Source organism: Schistocerca gregaria, chromosome 10 (assembly GCF_023897955.1).
Source record: "Schistocerca gregaria isolate iqSchGreg1 chromosome 10, iqSchGreg1.2, whole genome shotgun sequence".
Taxonomy (NCBI): Eukaryota; Metazoa; Arthropoda; class Insecta; order Orthoptera; family Acrididae; genus Schistocerca; species Schistocerca gregaria.
The window spans coordinates 187,878,270-187,897,253 of record NC_064929.1 but is presented as its reverse complement, the minus strand read 5'-3'; the positions used below and the strand labels follow the sequence as shown (position 1 = coordinate 187,897,253).

Here is an 18,984-nt window from a genome sequence, read left to right as displayed (position 1 = left end):
ATGTTGGCTGGAATACTCTCTTTCAAATTCTGAAGGTGGCAGGGGTAAAATACAGGGAGCGAAAGGCTATTTACAATTTGTACAGAAACCAGATGGCAGTTATAAGAGTCAAGGGGCATGGTTGGGAGGGGAGTGAGACAGGGTTGTAGCCTGTCCCTGATGTTATTCAATCTGTATATTGAGCAAGCAGTGAAGGAAACAAAAGAAAAGTTCAGAGTAGGTATTAAAATCCATGGAGAAGAAATAAAAACTTTGAGGTTCGCCGATGACATTGTAATTCTGTCAGAGACAGCAAAGGACTTGGAAGAGCAGTTGAAAGGAATGGATAGTGTCTTGAAAGGAGGATATAAGATGAACATCAACAAAAGCAAAACGAGGATAGTGGAATGTAGTCAAATTAAGTCAGGTGACGCTGAGGGAATTAAATTAGGGAAAGAGACACTTAAAGTAGTAGAGGAGTTTTGCTATTTGGGGAGCAAAATAACTGATGATGGTCGAAGTAGAGAGGATATAAAATGTAGACTGGCAATGGCAAGGAAAGTGTTTGTGAAGAAGAGAAATTTGTTAACATCGAATATAGATTTATGTATCAGGAAGTCGTTTCTGAAAGTATTTGTATGGAGTGTAGCCATGTATGGAAGTGAAACATGGACGATAAATAGTTTGGACAAGAAGAGAATAGAAGCTTTTGAAATGTGGTGCTACAGAAGAATGCTGAAGATTAGATGGGTAGATCACATAACTAATGAGGAAGTATTGAATAGGATTGGGGAGAAGAGAAGTTTGTGGTACAACTTGACCAGAAGAAGGGATCAGTTGGGAGGACATGTTCTGAGGCATCAAGTGATCACCAATTTTGTGTTGGAAGGCAGCGTGGAGGGTAAAAATCGTAGAGGGTGACTAAGAGATGTCTACACTATGCAGATTCAGAAGGATGTAGGTTGCAGTGGGTACTGGGAGATGATGAGGCTTGCACAGGATAGAGTAGCATGGAGAGCTGCATCAAACCAGTCTCAGGACTGAAGACCACAACAACAACAATGGGTAACAAGGAGAGGGCCTGTGGAATGGAGACACACCTCTTTGCATCCACGAATAAAATGCAAAGTTGTTCTACGAACAGGGAAGGTCGTGGCCTTTTTTTTTTTTTCACCGGTGGAGAAGTTGTGAACACAGAGTTTAACAGAGCATAAACAGAGCATAAACATTAATGCCAGTTCATACGGTGCAGTACTGACATTGCAGTGCAACACCATAAAGAACAAGAGGCATGGAAAATTAAGCACAGGCATTGTTCTCTGGGATGACAGTGCAACACGCCATACAGCATGTCTGACACAAACTTTGCTTCAGCATTTCTGATGGAAGGTGCGGAAGCATCTCCCATCTGCCATACAATCCAGATCTCGTCCTGTGTGATTTCCATCTTTTTCAGAAGCGAGAGACTATTTGGGAGAAAGAGATTTTCCAACAAATGGAATGTTCGCACAGTGGTTCTCGGATGGGTTTGTGGCAGATTTCTGTTACCGAGGAAGTGCACAAGTGGTAGAACATTTTCACTCTTGTTTACAGACTCTTGGTGATTATATTAAAAACAGTGTCATGTGTCTGCATCACTTTGAAGTGCAATGCACTATTTGATAAAAGTTACTTGGCCTGCAATAATAAAATGTAACTTACTTTCTGAAGACTCCTACTAGCTATGGACAAAAAGAGAACAAGAGCCCTTTAAATGTGGTGCTACAGAAGAATGCTGATGATGTGCTTACTAATGAAGTGGTACTGGATTAAATTGGGAAGAAAGAAAATAGTAGCATAGCTTGTCTAAAATTAGCAGTCAGTTAGTAGAACACATCCTGAGTGTCAAAAAGTAGTCACTTTGGTAATGGATGGAAGTATGGGGGGGGGGGGGGGTAAAAATTGTAGAGAGAGTCCAAGGATTGACTACAGTATACAGGTTCAAGTAAATGTAGAATGATAACAATAACAGCAGCAGTTTAACAGTAGAACCTACTATTTTTTCCCAATAAAAATTAATTTTATATTTTTTAGCTCACATTTTAGGACTGGAGGGTTTTGAACTATTTCTCCATTTATGTATTTTGTCACTCAGCAGTTACTTTGTCAGTTTTGCTATGTTATGTACTTTACACTTTAGCAGCAAAGTCCTGTATTCAATCCACTCTCAGACCAGCTATTTTCTTCAAGACAAATTAAAACAGTTGCCTCCATCAGGCTTATATTTTATTAGCATCAACAGTGTGTGTTGAAGGTGTTTTGGATACCATAAAAAATATGACTGGCACAGATAACTGTTTTAATTTACCTCCTAACATAAATAGTCACAACTTTGTTTAAAAAAAAAATGGCATACATGAAGAAACTGAAGCCAACCCACCAGCAAAGCTGTGTACATTAAAGTGCCCCCTCCAAGATGGGCAGGTGCGCCAGTCCCAGATCGAATGCGTTTGTCGGAATAATGATGAGGGTCAGTGCGTCAGCCAGTTTGGATTTGATTTCTGGGCAGTTTCCCACATGTAGTAGGTGAATACCAAACTGCTACCCTAGCTGGAAACATTTAGAACCTTTTCACACTTTTTCGCATGAATGGCACTTCAAGCAGACAGTTGGGGTACAGTGGTGATGGGAAAAACATCTGCCAAATCCATTAGTAACCATGTCAATCCTGTGTCAATTTTTTCTTAATTTTCTCCTGTGAAACTTGCTGTTTCTGAAAAATATCCAGTCACATCTTGTTTACAGTTCCTTGTCAGATGCCATGCCTTCCAAAAATTGACTGCAAGAGTTTGTTCATTGGCTGGAAAAGGAAAATTGTGCCATCTCAACTCTTAATACAACCAGTTCTAGCGCAGTAGTGGTCTAGCATGGTAGTGTGGTGTTCTGCTCGGTGGATGCTGAATCGGTGTGCCATATAAGAGGATTCCACTTTTAATACATGACAGGCAGAGAGGAACAGAAGAAAAGCAATACAACTTGCCATTACAACCATGCCTGCATCTGTACAAATTCCAGATGTATTGTGAAGGATATGTGCTACCACTTGTATTTGCTGTCATTTGGCCTCATTGTCAGTTAAAACAGTCACCGTGCCATGCTTTTCAATAATTTATTATACTTTTTTCATCACTCTTTGAAATACAGATGCCCAAGTTATTAAGATTGTCCTATAAATTGGGATCAGCAATGCTCCTCAATCAATCAGCCCACCCAGCAAGTTGGCACCGTAGTTAAGACATTGGATCAAGTTGAGATGAACAAAGCACGATAATACTATAGAGTGAGACGAGATGGTACTGATGCTGGAGTCCCATTCGGGAAGGTGTCGGTTCAAATCCCCATTGTGCAATCCTTGTTTAGGTATTACGTGGTTTAATGTTACTGAGTGAGGTGGTACTGACACTGGAGTCTCATTTAGGGAAGTGACTGTTTAAATCCCAATTATGCAAACCACATTTAGGTATTCCACAATTTCCTTAAATTGGTTAAGGTGGATGCTGGGGTGCTTCTCCAATCTGAGCTTATGCTCTGTCTGTAAAGAACCTTACATCAATGGAATATTGACTCTTAAGCTTCCTTTTTTTATTTGTATCTTAGTTCTCTCAACATTGTATTCTTTGGCTTATAATAACTAGAAATAAGATTTTGTCTATTTTTTAACCATACTACTTTGTATGTAGAGCATTTTGATATGTTGTGGTATCTTTGTAAACTTTTTCAGTTACTTTTAAAGTCAGTGCTAGGTATGAAGCATTGTCCGAAATTGTACTAAATACTTTCTCCAACAATTATTGTGGACAATTAGTTTGGGAGCTCACTCGAAGTGTAAATGATCACAGAAAACATACTTGATCTCACTGCACGGTAGCAGTGGTAATGTTATGAGTGACTCCCACTAAAGCAGAGTTACTAAACAAGGTTCTCCAAAATTCCTTCAGCGAAAAAGACTCAGAAAATATTCCTGAAATCAAATCAAAAACAGCTACCAATATGAGTAACTTAGAAGTTGATATCCTCTGTGGAGCTAAGCAGCTGAAATCATTGAGGCAAGTCTTCCGGTCCAGACTGCGTACCAGTTGGGTTCCTTTCAAAATATCCTTGCATAATAGCTCAGTACTTATCAATCATACATGACCCCTTACTGGATGAAAGATCCATACCTAAAGACTGGAAAGTTGCACAGGTCACACCAATACTCAAGAAAGGGAATGGGAGTAAATAGCATAGATTCAGGAAATACAAAGGGTACAATATGACACAACAGTAAGTCGCAGGAGGCTGATTGCTGCTATGTTCTGAGAATACTTCATACTTGTATTGCAGATGCTGTGCCAAGTCTGTGGGTGCTATGGCATCATGGTGAAGAAGTGAGATCCAGGCAGTTTTGAGGTATAACTTTGCACATGGTTAGGCACAGACCAGTGCTTTGAACAAATGATACTTGCAGTCAGTGATGTGTGTCCACAACATAAAACTATATTCAGGTGGTACAGAGAATTCCAAACAGGGAATTTCCCTCTGGAGGAAGCTGAGAGGATGGGAAGGCCACGATCAGCTGTTACAGAGGAAAACATTGATGTTGTGTGGAAAATGCTTGATGAAACCAGGCGAGTGACCTATAAGCAGATAGAGGATGCCTTAGGGCAAAATGCACCAGCAATCTGTCTGATTCTGCATTATCCCTTCCTTGTAAAGAACCTTTGTTGTCTCTGGGTGCTGCATAGGGTGCCACGTAGACTGACAAAAGAGCAGATGACACAATGTGACTTAGTGTTGGGAGATGTCAAAGAAGTTTTCTATGGGACAGTCTTAGTATGTGAATAGTATTGTGACAGGTGACGAGCCTTGGTTGTACTATTATGATGTGCTGATTAAGCCTCAAATTGAAGTTTGGGGCTTTGAAGGTGATGGCACACCCTTAGCTGTCAGAAAATTCTGATCAGGAAAGAAGAAAATGATAGCTGTTTTCTTAAAACCGAGTGGAATTGTGGAGCATGTTGTTTTGGACACAGAGGTAACAGTCACAGCTAAGTGATACACTGAGCAGTGCCTGCCGAAAGTCATTCAATCTTCGAAGAACCTGCAACCGAAGTTAAGGTTCCTCCATCATGACAATGCTCCAGCTCATTGCGCCAAAGCCTGCAGCAAATATTAGCAGGGTACGGGACTGAAACTTCTTGAGCACACTCCTTATAGTCCAGGCCTTGCTACTTGTGACTTTGCATTGTTCCCGCATGTGAAAATGAAGTTGAAAGGAGTGTGGTTTTCAAGTGATAAGGACCTCCTGAGGGCTTGGGAAAACGAGTGTGCTTTTGAGAGAACTGATTTAGGGATCAGTTTCGGAGGATGGAGAGGTGTATTCAATATAGCATAAATTACTTCCAAAAAAATTAAATAACTAAAGCTGTATTGCAAAACTTTCCCAGTACCTTTGTATAGGTCTTGTGAAGCACAGCTACCTCTTTATTGACAGGGGATCTGAAATCGATTCCATATTTCTAAATTTGCAGAAGGTTTTTGACACTTTTCTCATAAGTGGCTTCTAATCAACTTATGTGCCTGTGGAGTATCATTTAGATTCATTGCCCCCATCAGACAGATTACAATTAATAGTAATTGATGGAAAATCACTGAGTAAAACTAAGGTGATATCTGGCATTTCCCAAGGAACTGTTACACCCTCTGCTATTTGTAATCTGTGCGAACAATTTAGGAGACATTCTGAGCAGCCCTCTATTCTTTGTAGATGATGCTGTCATTTATGACATAGTAAAGTCATTAGAAAATCAAAACCGATTGCAAAATGATTTAACACATAGTATCTATATGGTGCAAAAATGGCATTTCTCTCTGAATAAGGAAAAGTGTGAAGTCACCCATGTGATTGCTAAAAGGAATCAATTAAATTTCAATTACATGATAAATCACACAAATCTGAAAGCTGTCAATTCAGCTAAATGCCTAGAGATTAGAATTACATATAACTCATATTCGAACCATCTCACAGAAATTGTTAAGGGCAAGGTGAACCAATGATTGTGTTTGATTAGCAGGACACTATAAGATACAACAGAGTTCTAAGGAGATTACTTACATTATGCTTGTGTGTTCTCTTCTGGAGTATTGTTGCATGGCATGGGATCGTAACCAGATAGAAATGACAGGGGATATCAAACAACTTTGAAGACGGGCATCTTTCTTTGTATTATCACATAATAGGGGAGAGAGTGTCGCTGATACGATACACAAGTTGGGATGGCAGTCATTAAAACAAAGGTTTTTTCATTGTGGTGAAATATTTTCATGAAATTTCAATCACCAGCTTTCTCTTCTGAATGCAAAACTATTTTGTTGGCACTCATCTACATATAAAGAAATGATCATTGTAATTAAATAAAAGAAATCAGATCTTGCACAGAAAGATTTAGGTGTTTATTTTTCCCACATGCTGTTCAAAAGTGCAATGATAGAGAAATAGTCTGAAGGTAGTGCAAAGAACCCTCTAGTAGCACTTAAATGTGAACTGCAGAGTAATGACAGTATTACGAAAAGGGTGGTCAGACAGTCAAAGACAGACACAACAAAAAGACTGCTAAACAAGTAAGCTTTCGGCCAAAAGGCATTCTTCTGAATTAGACAACATTTAAACACACATTCACATAGAGACAACTCCCACACACACATGACCACTGTCTGTGGCTGCTGAGGTCAGACCAATGCCACAGCAGCCAGAAACAGTTGTCGTGTGTGTGTGTTGTTGTTGTTGTTGTTGTTGTTGTTGTCTATTGTTTATTTTGGAATAAGGCCTTCTGGCTGAAAGCTTGCGTGTTTGGTAGTTTTTTGTTGTTGTTGTGTTTGTCTGTAACTCAACATCTCCACTATGTAGTGAGAAACAATCTATCATTTTTGTAATATTTTCATTATTCTATCTAGGATTTTTTAGTTGTAGAGAAATCAAATAGGTGCAGCTGTAGATGTTGCCAGTGTCCAGTTTTGAAAACATTAGTGACCATTTTTTGTTCAAGGACATATATTCACTGAGTGCTAGCCGTGCGCAGCATGGTGTGTCCAAATTTGTCCAATTTATGAATACTTTTAGTTTTGAAATCTTTAGAAAATAATTAGTGGAGGGACAGAGAACAGCAATATGTTCTGCTGTCTGACTGGGCACAAGTACAAGGGAGTGTAGCCTGCGGCAGAAAACAGGCTCAACACGCACTCTGTGTGCTGCCTGCCAGTAGCTCTCTGAGCAAACTTGTGGTTAAATGGGAACAGAGGAGCCATTGCCCACCATTAAGTAAGCTGAGCCTTGTGAAGGGATAAGCATTCAGTGGCAAAACTGCACACATTTTAAAGGGAATGTGGGCAAGAGGAGAAAGGCGGGAGTGGGTGTGTGCATTCAGCTTCTGGGAGGGTGGTGGAGCTTGCACCCCACCTCTAAGTTTATCTGACAAGGATGCTCTTACACATGGGTGCTGCGTGCTCTAGACATGTTCCACAATACTTTTTGGTTTTTCTTTTAAACTGTAGATACTCTAAAATACAGGGAAGCATTTGTTTCAAAGAGTGCAATAGTTTCTACTGTTTTTCTCTAATTCAGAACTGAGAGCAGAAGTAAATGTGACTGTGAAACACTTCCTAGGAAACTCTTATGCAGGTGTCTTGTATAACATACTGCAAACAAAAAAAAGCAGCAGTCTGACAGAGAACACACTTAACACCATTTTCTGGGAATTATCTGTGACTCAAAACTGTGATACAGATTCTAAACAGAGAGTGAAGAGACTGAGTTCAGATGGAATGTAAGTGGACATTATCATTGTCTGTATTTTGAAATAATTGATCACATTCTGTGTTAGGTAGAACAAAGATTCTATTTCATAGATAAGCTGGAATTTTTTTCACCTGCCTTATCCTAGAAGTATGGAAATTACCAACTAACATTTCCTGATTATCTATCACATAAACTATCATCAATCTATGGATCACTCTTAGACTGTGTTGTTCTGAAAAATGAACTCGTTGTACTGTGCAGTTTGCATGAGTTCTCTTCATAGAATGTGTTTGAGATAGTTTCATTAATGAACAAACATTGCCTGATTGCAGAGTTCAGTGAATTCTATAAATTACCAACTTTAGTATTCAAAATTCCATATGCTACATCTTCCATGGAACAACCTTTCCCAGTTCTTAAAGGAATCACCATGTATCTAAGAAGCACACAGTCACAGGAAATACTAAGTGGGTGAAGTCCACTTTCAATAAAGAAGCAAACTCTTAACATTCTCAAGAGAAAGCATTTGTTTTATGGTGATGTCATAGGGGAATTCTTGTGCTTGTCCTAAGAAAGAAGACTTAACTGATGTATGAGTTACTTTTTTGTAAGTAAATCCCTGCAAACCCCAATTAGTTGAGCTCAGTATAACTTTTACAGACTGGGTCTCTGGAATCCCTTCTCCCCCTCCCCCTCCAATCCTTCAGTTTAGTGATCAGGAGAACAGCACACCCACCAGATTTTTTCATGAGATGCCAACGTTTTTGTTGCTGTGCTCTGAGAAACTGTGTTTGACCAACAAGATGTAACCACTGCTTCAGTTTGAAAATGTAGAACTTATTCCCCCTCCCTCCCTCCCCCCCCCCTCACCCCATCCCTCTCTATCTATCTCTCTCTCTCTCTCTCTCTCTTTAAATCCATCTACATTTCTCCATCCTGTAGCTTTCAGTCAGCTATCCAGTTTTATGGCATAGTGCTCTTTTCAGGGACAAGCCACTGAAGACCGCTATGGCAGACCGCAAGTCTGTCAAGTTTGCAGACGGCGTCCAGCCGGGTGAAGGCACGTCACCCTCTGGAGGAGAAGACTTGCCATCACCTCCTCCACCTCCCCGCAAGCTACCAAAAGAGAAGCGCTTCAAGAAGAAGAAGAAAAAGAAGAAGGTGAAGGTAATGTTGGCCGCCAGTAGGCACTTCTCAGAATTTCTGCCCTTTGGCTGTATCTCCTCTGCACTGATGATTTCAGTTTCTACCTTCATGAACGTAGTGTATTGGTCACCTGACCAGCTTTCCCTTGTATTATGTGCACAGTTTTTGAGCCAGCTACTCAATACTGACAGAACTCTGACAAAGAGAAAAGACTGCAGGAGGTGGAACCAAAGAGAAAAGACTACAGGAGGTGGAACACAATGGACTCTCATTCAGGTGATGATGTTTCCTATTGTTAAATTAAATAGCGCAAGGCAAGTGCCAAGATGGTTACTTCAAAAAGGATGCAGCTGATATTCTTTCCCATTATTCCCAGGCCAAGCTTTTACTCAGTTTCTAAGAACCATGTCATCAGTAGCACATTAAACTTCAATAGTTTAATTGAGAGAAAGATGTAATAAAAGGACTCACCATTGATTAATCAACTTGAAGATATGGGAACTGATAATTGTGTAATTTAGTCCCTGAAGAATCAACAATCATGATCATTGTCTATAGAAGAATTGGCACTTCATTAAGGTACTGAACTAAAATTCAGGAGTAATTCTCAAACTCTTGCCTGGATATCCCGATTTACATTTATCTTCTGGATTCCTTTTAAATCACTTCATGTGAGATCACTCCACAGATCAATGGAACGTTATCTCTCTCTCTCTCTCTCTCTCTCTCTCTCTCTCTCTCCCCCCCCCCCCCCCTCATTCCCTCCCTCCCCCCTCCCTCCTTCCTCCTCCCTCCTCCCTCCTCCTTCCTTGAAGACTTTCCCTTTGCCTGTTGTAGTGAAGACCCTGTTCTTGAGACTGCAGGTCAGATGTCCACTGAAGGCCAGTCGCCATTTCCTCATAGATATGATTATGTCTTCCTGGAGTTGCTACAGCTCACTGTTGTGTTCCTTATTGGGCCTAATACTCTTGTAAGGATTTTTTGTTCCTTGAGCTGTTGTTTCCTGTTGATAAAAAATCATTCAGAGGCATAGAATACGGAGGTACCAGAGGGCTGAGGATGACACAGAAGCTGGTCAGTACTGTTGGGCTTTAGAGCCCTGTTCAGACAGTATTTGTGTTGTATTACTACTGAGTTGTAGTGATTGAGTGTAAGTTCTTGGAAAGGTACTTGAAAATCCAAATCCTGTTGCAAGAGTGGTAGACCAACTCCAACTTGGCACACATGGTATCTAATTGATGAAGTCTACTCTCCTAAATACTTGAGTGCTGGGAGTTCATGAAAGTTGGTGTCTTCTTGTGAAATTACAGATGGGGCTCCCTATATGTTGTAATGAACTCAGTTTTTTGTATACTGACCCTCAAACCGGTCTGAGTTGCTTTGCTGTGGAGGCGTAGTAGTTGGTGAGTAGCCCTCCTCTATATTTTTGGCTAACAGGGCAAGGTCATCTGCAAAGGCCAGGCAGGGTACATTGCAGTTCTCATTCTCTTATCAGATCTTAATTCCTGTTCCCGGTGGTAATCTTCTCCAGTAAGCAGTTGAAGAGTAAGCATCAGAGGCCATCTCTGCAGGAATTTCTTGTTTCAGTAAATTTCACAGTTCATGATGAAAGGTTTCTTCTATAATAAAGTAAATGTTTAATAAACTTTGCCTTTTGCTAGCATTTATTCAATAATGAACACGTCACTGGGTAATTTTTATGATATCCAGCTCACTGAAACAATTGTAGTTTATACAAAAAATAATGATTTCTTACTACATGAAACTTATGGACCCCATAACAAATTATACTTCCCTGGAAACCATTGCTATTTATACTCCATCCAGTACATACCAATTACATAAAGAACATTCCTTCCTAGTGCTAATAATACAGTGTAAAATTTTCCACTTTGTGTGTTTGTATGTATAAACTGTGTGAAATAAGCTTATTTAAATGTCCTTACAAGTACCGGGATAAATATGCTCCAACTTGAGCTTATTTATTCCAATGCTTCAAAAAGTTTTTGAGTAAGCTTATTTCATACAGTTATGCTATTTCAATTGTTGTTAATAATGTAGTATAAACAACATGTTTCCTAGTTGCCTTCTGTAACTCATTTGCCTTTTTAACTATTAATTAATCACACCCTGTTCTTTTTTCAGCAGAATTTTAGCAGTGTTCAGTATTATAGTTTTATATAGACATCATCATCTTGCACAGTTTGCAGCCCCTGGCTGAGTCTTCTTGGAATGTAAACCTCTCCATCTTTTCATGCCATTGCACCAAATTTCCCTCTCCATTCCATCAAATCTCTTTCGAACATTGCTTCACTCCAGTGATTCATCTGTCTGCCTCAAGGTCTCCTACCTGCTGTTGTTATTTCATGAGCCTGTCTTCATTTCCTACCAACTACCATTTCCTTTAACATGCAGATGTGAGTCTTCCCTTCTCAGTCTCTCACCATCTCATTCCTAACTCTGTCCGTTATAGTTAGTCCTCTACTGCTTCTTTGAAATTACTTTAGCCTGCTAACCTGCTTGTCCTTAATTGCCACTTTTCCGACATATATGTGAGTATTGGAGCATAGTTGGTTCCTTTGAGTGATACATCATTGCTCTGTACCAGGGTTACTCTACAGTTATCCACAGGCTTGCCTTCCCCTTTCACTAACCACTTTACCATTCCTCCCACTGTCTTCTGTCATACTCCCAAGATTCTTGAAACTTTCCACTTTCTTTAGTACTTTCCCTGGAATACTTATTCCTCGTTGTCACCGTAGCTTCACACTCATTTGAATTAAATTTCACTTCATACTGTTGTACTATTTCCTCCTGTACATTTAGCTTTTCTTGTACCTCTCCTTCTCCATTTCTCTACATCATACATCTGCATACACCATTGGTTTCACAGTTTCATCTCCTTTCCATGATGCCACTACTGCCATTATGTCTTCTGAAACAGTGATGGAAAGCAGTAGGACAGTGTACTACCTCATTTCATTCTGCTTTTCTATTCTGTCAACTCACACCTCAATAAATTTCCTTTATCCTTCTCATAGTCGACCTTCCAACTCCCCATCTCTGAAGGATTCCCTGATCTTTTGTATAAATAATGAAATATTTATATTAAAATAACCTCCAAATTATTGCTTATTTGGTAAACTCAAATAAGTTTTTATAATCTGGAAACAGAGCACTTTACACCAGTGTCACACTATTCTGGGTGTAGCATGTTAATGGGGTGTAAATGTTTAGGGTGAATGGTACTAAGAAATTTTAAATGTCAAGTCTTCCATAAAATGGATATTCCTCAGCAAAACTAAGCGAGCCATGGTAATCAGCAAAGTAAAAATAATAAGTATTTGGAATTAATATCATGATTAACTTTGATATTCACTAAATAACTATTCCCTGAAATTAAATTTCAAGAAGGGAAAAGATTTGCATTTATTTATTCTTAAAGGGTTACTAGAAGTGGGGATGCTCACTTTGCTGTATTTATGTATTAACCAGAATATTTTAAATTTCACAGAATATTTAATTTGTCAGAAGTAATCATTGAATGAATTTGATTACTTACAGTGCTTTCATAGACAATACAATTTACCTTTCTTTCTGTTTGATCCTAGAACACTGCAGACCACAGTACAAACATAACTTGAACCATGCTTCATAGTTTAAAGAAGACAGTCTGGGTTGTGCCTCTCCCGTGATGCCCTCATCCTATTTAGAAAGTCCTTCAGACAACCTAACAACTCATTTACTTTTCCTCTACACTCACACAATGAAAAGGAAATCTCTGTCAACATAAATTGTTTGTATGCAACCCTAGAAAGAGTCTTCCTAACTCCAGTATGTGTGACATGCAGTCAGGTTCTGAACACATTTGATGTATTTTTTAATTGTTGTTCTTTACAGGTAAAAATTATTAGACACCTCAATGTAGAAGAGGTTGTCGAGGAAGATGATGATGATGATGATGACAGCTCACCCCCACCACCTCCGCCAGGTTCACCTCCGCCACCTCCTGCATATCCATATCCTGCATACCTGGCTGCCGGATATGCATATCCTTATGCTGGTGAGTGATTTGGGTTGTATTTCTGAAATGTATTTGTGCTGCTTGATCTGTTTGCTGAAGGAAATTTGTAATGGTCTAGTTAAATTTTTGTACCCAATTTAATCAATGAGTTCATTTTGTAATATTGTCTTTATATTGATACTTTGCACATATTTCTGCTACGTTCAGAGAGCTGAAGAGTTACAGTTAGGAATGTGGAATGTTTCCCAGCAGAGTATGTGAATTATTGCAGAGTGGATTGTGTTGAAAGATACTTTCCAAGAGGATTAATTTTATGATTCTGTTATAATCAGGCACTCCTTTTCTCAGTTAGGTACTTCCTCTGTGAAAGCCATAAGCATGTTAAACTTTTGGTGTGACACTGTGTGCTATGGATATCAGTGTCCCCAAGCCTTGTGTTAAAATTGGTGATTTTACCTGGGAAGTTTGAGAGAAATCATGAAAATTTGTTCATTTGTGGTTTTTGGGGTACTTTTTGCAAATTTAAATTTTGCCACCAATTTTTGTCAGAACTATATTGTTGTTTTTGTTGTGCTCTTCTGTGTGACTGGTTTGATGCAGCTCGCTATGCTACTCTATCCTGTGCAGGTCTCTTCATCTCTTTAACTACTGCAGCGTGCGTCGGTTTGAACATGCTCACAGTATTCAAGCCTTGGTTTTAATCTACAGTTTTCACCCCCCACACTTCCATCTATTGCTAAAGTGACAATTATTGTATGCATCTGAATGTGTCCTATTAACTGATCCCGTAGTCAAGTTACGCCATGAATTTCTTTTTTGATCAGTTTAGTTCAGAATTTTGATGTTAGTTATTTGAAAAATATGCATCTGTTTTCAGCATTCTTCTGTAGCACCAAATTTCAAAAGCTTCTATTCTCTTGTTGCCTGAGTTGCTTGTCGGCCACATCTTACTTGCTTATGAGGCTACACTCTGAACAAATTCCACTGGATGAGACTTTCTGACACTGGATGACACTGTATATTAGATATTAATAAGAAGCATAAATTAGGAATGTCTGGAGGAGTTTCAACCAAATTTGTATAAAAATACTCTGGGTGTAAGATACCCATACTATGAGTAGGGGTGGGGGGACAATGACAAATCTGAAAATGTCCTGTGGTGTGTCATTCCTGGGTTCGGGGGTTAGAATTAGCCGTGGTATTCCTGCCTGTCATAAATGGTCCCCTGTAGGGTTTGACCTCCATACTTCCAAATTTTTTCCGAAGAGCAAGCAAATTTGGGAAGGGCACCTTACATGGTGCATCACGTCCGTTGGGCATTGAGATCTTTAGCCTGCTTTCTCATCATTGCATTGCAGTCCCACTCACTTTCCATCTCTTGGGTGAGGATACATTCCTGGGTGCAGTTTCCGCCATCCACTTTGCTGTGTCGCTTTCTGCGCCAATGACGACCATGGACTTCTTTGCACCTGATATCCAGCACGGTAGCCATTCCATTGTCGTGGGGCCGCCATGTACCCTGTTGTTTGTAGCCTCCTGACAACACAGGGATCACTGTGCTGATGCTTGCACCGTTAACTCACCATGTATGCCAAGGAGTAGATGCCTATCTGCCTGGGGCATCAGGGCTCCAGGCAATGGGCATCCTGCCAGATGGCCCTTGCTGCAGCTGGGTGGTGCCTGTGGGAAAGGGCCTTGGTCGGAGTGGGTGGCATCAAGGCGGATGACACGCAATGAAGCGTGGCACATCTTCACTTGCTGGTGGCCAGCCGCCAGCAGTCTCTATGCCTTCCAGGGTTCAATTTAATGCAAACACATATGACCCCAAATCGTTTACCTCCCTGGCAACACCATGGGAGGAACAAAAGGCTAAGAATGGCAGCCCTGGTACCTAGTATGTACGAGATCTGATGGGTAATCCTTTGTGTCCATGAGCCTCAGTTCTTTGTAGAGCATTTAGAGGACAAGTTTGGGGAGGTGTAGGGCTTGTCTAAACTGTGGTCTGGGTCAGTCTTGTGACAAGCAGGGTATTATCTTCCACAGGGATTTTCTTTTACAGTCCGATGACGAGCTGTGTGCCAACATAGAAAGGCAAGGTGTCCACTTTGTCCAGCGCGTCCACCAGAGTCCAAGGGATAACCAGGTTGCCACCGGTGCTTTCATCTTGGCCTTCAAGGGTGACTCATTACCCGAGAAGGTGAAGGTGATGATCTATGGCTTTGATGTCAAGCCATATATCCCTCCCCCAGTGCGGTGCTTTAAGTGTTGGAATTTCAGCCATATATCTTCCCATTGTGCTTCCAGCCTCATATGTCGAGATTGTGGTTGTCCATCCCATCCCAATACTCTGTGTGTCCCACCTCCCATCTGTGTCAACTGCGGAGAGCACCATTCCCCTTGTTTGAGGATTCTACAGAAGGAAAAGAAAATAATGGAATACAAGACCCTGGACTGACTGACCTACACTGAGGCTAAAAGGAAATTTGCAAGGCTCCATCCCGTGCGCACGACATCTTACACTGCCGCTATTACTACTTTTACAGACCCATCTGTTGCACCAATTCCAGTCAGCTCTCAGAGCCGTAAGACCACACCTGCCCCCTTGATGGTGGGGGGCACTTCCATCCCTGTTGCTCCCACACCACCTACCTCGGGAGCAGCACCTCCCCAACTATCGGGGGCGTCAGTCCCCTTTTCTAAGCCAGAGAAGTGTAAGTCTTCTTTGGCGTCTCTCACTAGGAGGGTGTACCTTGGGTCACACCCTTCCCAGGTTCCTACCAGTGGCAAAGCAGACACCATCCAGTGACTGAAGACACCACAGGTAACTGGTCGTACGGCTTTGTGGTCCTCTTCAGTCCCGGAGACTGAATCAAAGAAGCCCTCCCAGTTAAAGCAAACCAAGGAACAGCGCGAGAAATCGAAACCGAAGACCCCTAAGACTAAGGAATGTGTGGTGGGACCCACACCACTGCTACCTACCAGCTCCGCCTCCCGAGGATGAGGTGGAGATTCTGGTGTCCACTGAGGACCTAGATCTTGCCGGACCCTCGAACATGATGGATGTCATGCCCACAGGTCCTCAGTCGGTGACAGCAGGTGAACCAACGGCGTAATCTGCCTCCTCAGTCCCTTCACGCCTTTTTCAGCCGCAGACAGTGTCATTCTCCAGTGGAACTGCTGCAGTTTTTTCCACCACCTTACTGAGCTCTGCCAATTTATCAGCCTTCACCCTTTCTTCAGTATTGCTCTCCAGGAAAAAGGGATGGATGGTCTTTGTATTCTGGTCCCTTCAACCCCCACAAATCAACCAACCAAATGTTTCTTTCCTGTAAGTAGTTGACTTGGAATATTTTGCAAGTATGAAGTGCAATCTGCTCATATTAGTGGTGTGCAATATATCAACCAGGTTGCGAGAAAAGCCAGTGCAGTGACCCAGTAATTTTGTTGGTGTGTTTTGGGATCAAAGATCATGTCACAAGGCTGAATACGATGGATAAATTTAACGTCATCTTTGGAATCGTGGGGTGACTTATCTTAGAAGATAGGTTAAAACACACCAACTTACATTTATAGCATTTGTAGTTTTTGAGAAAGCTTGTGACAGTGTTGACTGGAGTACACTTGTTAAAGTTCTTAAGATGGCGAGAAAAAAATAAAGGAAGTGAAAGTATGTGCACGGCTTGTGCAGAAACCAGATTGCAGTTAAAAGAGTCAAAGGATGTGAAGGAGAAGCAGTGGTTATGAAGGAATTGAGACTGGGTTGTAGCTTATCCTTGTACATTGAGCATGCTGTGAAGAGACCAAGGAAAAATTGGGAATAGGAATTAATGTCCAAGAAGAAGAAATAAACACTTTTAAGTTGCTGATGACACTGCAAGTATTTGGAAGATCATTGAATGGAATGGACAGTATCTTGAAAAGATGGTATAAAAAGTAAAACAAGAGTAACAAAATACACTCAAATTAAATCAGGCAGTGCTGAGGGAATTCGATTAGGAAATGCAACCCTGAAAAAAGTATGTGAGTTTCACTATGTGGGCAGCAAGAAAGCACTTCTGTAAGACGAAAATTTATTACCATCAAATATAAGTTTAAGTGTCAACAAGTTTTTCTGGCGTATTTGCCTGGAGTGTAGCCTTGCAGAGAAGTGAAAAATTGATGATAAGCTGTTCAGACAAGATAACAATAAAAGCTCTTGAAATGTCATGCTACAGAAGAGTGCTGAAGATTTGATAATACCTAGTTAGGAGGTACTAAACCAAATTGGAGGAAAAAGAAATACATGGCACACGTTGATTAAAAGTAGGGAATGAAGGAATGATTGATAGGACACATCCTGAGGCATCAACTCGGTTATGAAGGCTAGTGAGAGAGAGAGAGATAGAGAGAGAGAAAGAGAGTGAGTGAGTGAGTGAGTGAGTGAGTGAGAGTTTTCGTAAGTAGTTTCAAATAGATGTACATATCTGTAGTTATGCAGAGGTGAAGAGGCTTTTACATTATAGTGTGGACAGATGCATCCAGCTACACTTACATCTATGTAGAACTCAGCAAGCCACTGTATGGTGCACGGCAGAGGGGACCATGTAGCACCCTCTATTCTATTCCATTCACAAATGAGTGAGAAATGATTGTCTAATATTCCTCTATACAAGCTCTAATTTTTAATATCATGCCTTCCTCATCCTTACACAAAATCTACATTGGCATCAGTAGAATCATTCTGCAGTCATCTGTAAATGCAGGTTCTTTAATCTTTCTCAACAGTGTTACGTGGAAAAAAAAAAAAAAAATGTTGTGTTGCCTCCAGGGGTTTCCCATTTAAGAACTTGGGTGTTGATCACATCTGTTGGTAAAAAAACATGATAGCACACTTCTGAATTACTTTGATGGCACACTTTAATCAGACATGCTAGGGATCCAAAACACTCAAGCAGTATTCAAGAATGGTTTGCACAAGTGTTCTGTGAGCTGTCTCCATTGTAGATGAGCTACACTTTCCTCAGACACTCTCAATAAACCAAAGTCGATCATTCACCATCCCAACTATCCTTAGATCCTTGTTCCATTCCATAATACTAGGCCTAGATATTTAATCAGTGTGACTATGTTGAGCAGGACACTACCAATTCTGCATCTTAACATTATGGGATTGCTTTATCTACTCACCTACATTAAGTTATGCTTTCCTACATTTAGAGCAAGCTGACATTCATGGCACCAATTAATAATTTTGTCTAAGTCACCTCGTATTGCCCTACAGTCACTCGATGACAACGCCTTTCTATACACCACAGCGTCATCACCACACAGTCGCAGTTTGCTGCTCACCCTATCTTCCAGATCATTTATGTATATAGAGAACAAGAGCAGTTCTATCCCAGGAGCACTTCCAACAATACCCTTGTCTTTTATGTATGCTCACCATCAAGGACATTGTACAGGGTTGTATTATTTAAGTAATCTCTGAGCAACTCACATTCTTGGTAACCTATTCCATATGCTTGGACCTTTGTTAACAGTCTGCAGTCTGTGTTAGATGCTTTCTGGATATTTAGCAATATGGAGTCCGCCTGTTGCCCCTCATCCATGGTTCACAGGATATCATGCAAGAATAGGGCAAGCTGAGTTTCATATAAGTGGTGCTTTCTAAATCCTTGATGATTTGTGGACAGCTTTCCAGTCTCAAGGAAATTTTTTATATTTGAACTTAGAATATGTTCAAGAATTCTGTAATATACCAATGTTATAGACATGGGTCTGTAATTTTGCAGGTCCATTCTTTTATCCTTCTCATATACAGTAGTGATCTATCATTTTTCCAGTCGCTTGGGACTTTGCACTGGGCAAGAGATTCATTTTTAATGCAAGCTAAGTAAGGGGCCAATGCCATAGAGTACTATCTGTAAAACTAGACTTTGGACTGAAGACCATGACAACAGCAACAGGAAAAGTTGGAGTACAGCATGAAACAAGGCAAAAAATTGATGATTAAAAGAAATGGGCATTTATTGAAGCTCTTTCT

General features: G+C 40.5%; 1 protein-coding gene across 4 annotated transcripts in view; it reads left to right on the top strand.

Moving 5' to 3' along the window:
- The window catches only part of LOC126293740 (serine-rich adhesin for platelets-like), a 396,910-nt gene that overhangs the window by 373,906 nt on the left and 4,020 nt on the right, over positions 1-18,984 (top strand). For all 4 annotated transcript variants that reach the window (XM_049987087.1, XM_049987088.1, XM_049987085.1 and 1 more), the window contains 2 exons: positions 8,779-8,959; positions 12,839-13,001. In XM_049987087.1, the coding sequence (XP_049843044.1) occupies positions 8,779-8,959; positions 12,839-13,001 (344 nt within the window). The remainder of the gene's footprint in view (positions 1-8,778; positions 8,960-12,838; positions 13,002-18,984) is intronic.